At 39.3% G+C, this 2,500-nt stretch overlaps 1 protein-coding gene across 1 annotated transcript in view; it reads right to left on the bottom strand.

The window, feature by feature from the left end:
• Positions 1 to 1,761: 1,761 nt before the first annotated feature.
• Positions 1,762 to 2,500, bottom strand: part of ube2d2l (ubiquitin-conjugating enzyme E2D 2, like) — a 13,599-nt gene continuing 12,860 nt past the window's right edge. The window contains exon 7 of the mRNA XM_080035188.1: positions 1,762 to 2,273. Coding sequence (XP_079891314.1) covers positions 2,228 to 2,273 — 46 coding nt within the window. The 3' untranslated portion in view covers positions 1,762 to 2,227. The remainder of the gene's footprint in view (positions 2,274 to 2,500) is intronic.

The following is a 2,500-nucleotide window of genomic DNA, read 5'->3' as shown; positions in this document are numbered from 1 at the left end:
CACAGTGTCCCTTTAAAGGTGCAGTGTGTAATATGACATCATCAAGAAAGTTCTACAAAGTTCTAGAATGCAACGCTCCCTGGGTAACCCCAACCCTTTAGAATAATAACAGAAGCTACAGTGGCCTTCAAGGACAAGAACAATTCTAAATTTTAAACAATGCACCTGATGGCATTCCAACTATGACACTTTCAAGATGGCGGCACTAGGCCTTGGTACAAAATATGCAGAAATATGGACATATATGAGACCCTTTCTAAGGGAAAAAATAATTAGTAAAAAAAAAATATTCAGCTATTATGCACTAAATTAAATGTACTTATGGATATTATAATTACTTTCTACAAAAAATCTGCTAGGAAATAAAACCCCAAATTCTACACACTGCAGGTTTAACTCTCGTCTAGAAATGCCCCAAATTCCCCTTAGAGCTCGTGACGTACTTCTGTAACCCACTTATGATTCTTAAGGACACCCAGAAACTCCCTTAAAAGGTGCCGTGTGAAATAACGTTGTGTTTGGCGCCATCTAGCGGTGCGATTCTAGATTGCTGAAAAATAAACCTCAGTCGGTTTCAGTAGCAGGCAGAGGGCGACACCAAGTGGACGAAGCCAGTTACTGCATGGTAGATCAACTTAATATAAAGGATGGATAGGCGTGCGTGCGTCTGTCTGTCTGTCTGTCTGTCTATCTATCTATCTATCCATCCATCTGTCTGTCTGTCTGTCTGTCTGTCTGTACATAGTTACAAACACACATTATACAATTTATGGTTCAATAAAATATGAGTAAATACTGGAAAAATATTAATTTTACAGACTCGGGTGTTACGTCTTGTAAGTTTTTTACGTTTGGAAAATTGGCAACCATTATAAATACCTGTAGTGGTGTCTTCTCTCAACAAGAAAGTCCACTTCCGGGTTAAGCCAAGCAGCGCGTGGGGAGTAGGGCAAAACATTTAACTATGTACTGTAAAAGAAAATGTGCAAAAAAGACACACGCGCGCGCACACACACACACACACACACACACACACACACACACACACACACACACACACACACACAGAGCACGGTTGAAAAACTTCGCGGCTTCACCATTTAAAACCCGATCAGCTGATGACCCGTCACTTCCTTATCTAAACTACGTCATCCCGTGATTGACAACGTAAAACCACAGGTGCGCAGATGCAGGTGCGCAGATTAATTCTCTGGTTGGATCCCCGGCACCGGACAGGAGGGTGTTAGTAGTAAAACTAGTGGTGGCTGCTATTACATCTACGGTGCCCACCATCTCTACCATTGTGTCCTTGAGCAAGACACTTAACCCCAAACTGCTCCAGGGGCGCTGTACTATGGCTGACCCTGTGTGAGGACCCCCTCTGGAGAACTGAATGTGTGTGTGTGTGTGTGTGTGTGTGTGTGTGTGTAAGAGAATATGTGACTTTAGGACATTCCAACTATGACGCTTTCAAGATGGCGGCACTAGGCCTTGGTCCAAAATATGCAGAAATATGGACATATATGAGACCCTTTCTATGGGAAAAAAAAGTATTCAAAATAATTTTTTCAGCTATTATGCACTAAATTAAACGTACTTATGGATATTATAATTATTTCTGCTAGTCTGCTAGGAAATAAAACCCAAAATTCTACACACTGCACCTTTAAAATGAAAACAAATCTAAAAATAAATTAGTTTTAATTTTTTTTAAAGACATTCTAGACTAAAATAAAAACAGAACAAGAAAAATTCTGCAATTTGTTCGACTTTATTGAGAAAAGAAAAAAGGATCAGAGAGCGTCGGCCATCGTTCAGCTTCAGTGCAAAAAACAGGAGAAAAGTGTCAAAACATCTCTTCATGCATTAAATTAGTTCTTTATTCATATCCCTCCTGTTCTGTGTGTGTGTGTGTGTGTGTGTGTGTGTGTGTGTGTGTGTGTGTGTGTGTGTGTGTGTGGCTATTTTAAATTGCAATTGGCACATTCACAACTCTCCTGCCCCGTCAACATGGTATAATTTTATTTTTATTTATTTATTTATTTTCAAAATGAAAAAAAAAAAAAAAATGGGGCAAATTAAGAATTTTTAAAAGCGTTTTTCTTTATTTAATTTTTAATATAATAATAATAAAGACATGTCGTGACCAAATTGCTGTAATTCTATTGGCTGTTGGGGGGGTTTAGGGGCGGGCTTTATGGGGGATAAAACAGTGATTGACAGTTGATCACATGGCGTATTTCTGAGTCCAATCCTGAGCTGTCTTGTTGTACCTGAAGAGAGAAGAAAGAAAAAATAAGTTTATGAGTTAAAGTAGATAGAACACACACACACACACACACACACACACACACACACACACACACACACACGGGGGCATTCATTGACATAATGCATTCCCTAGCCCCTTACCCTAACCATCAAAACTAAATGCCTAACCCCAACCCTTACACTAACCCTAACATAAACCTAATTCATACCTGAACCTTAAAACCTAGTG

The sequence above is a fragment of the Ammodytes marinus genome (genome assembly GCF_949987685.1).
Source record: "Ammodytes marinus genome assembly, chromosome: 10".
NCBI classification, from domain to species: Eukaryota; Metazoa; Chordata; class Actinopteri; order Uranoscopiformes; family Ammodytidae; genus Ammodytes; species Ammodytes marinus.
This window is presented reverse-complemented; position numbering and strand designations above follow the sequence as displayed.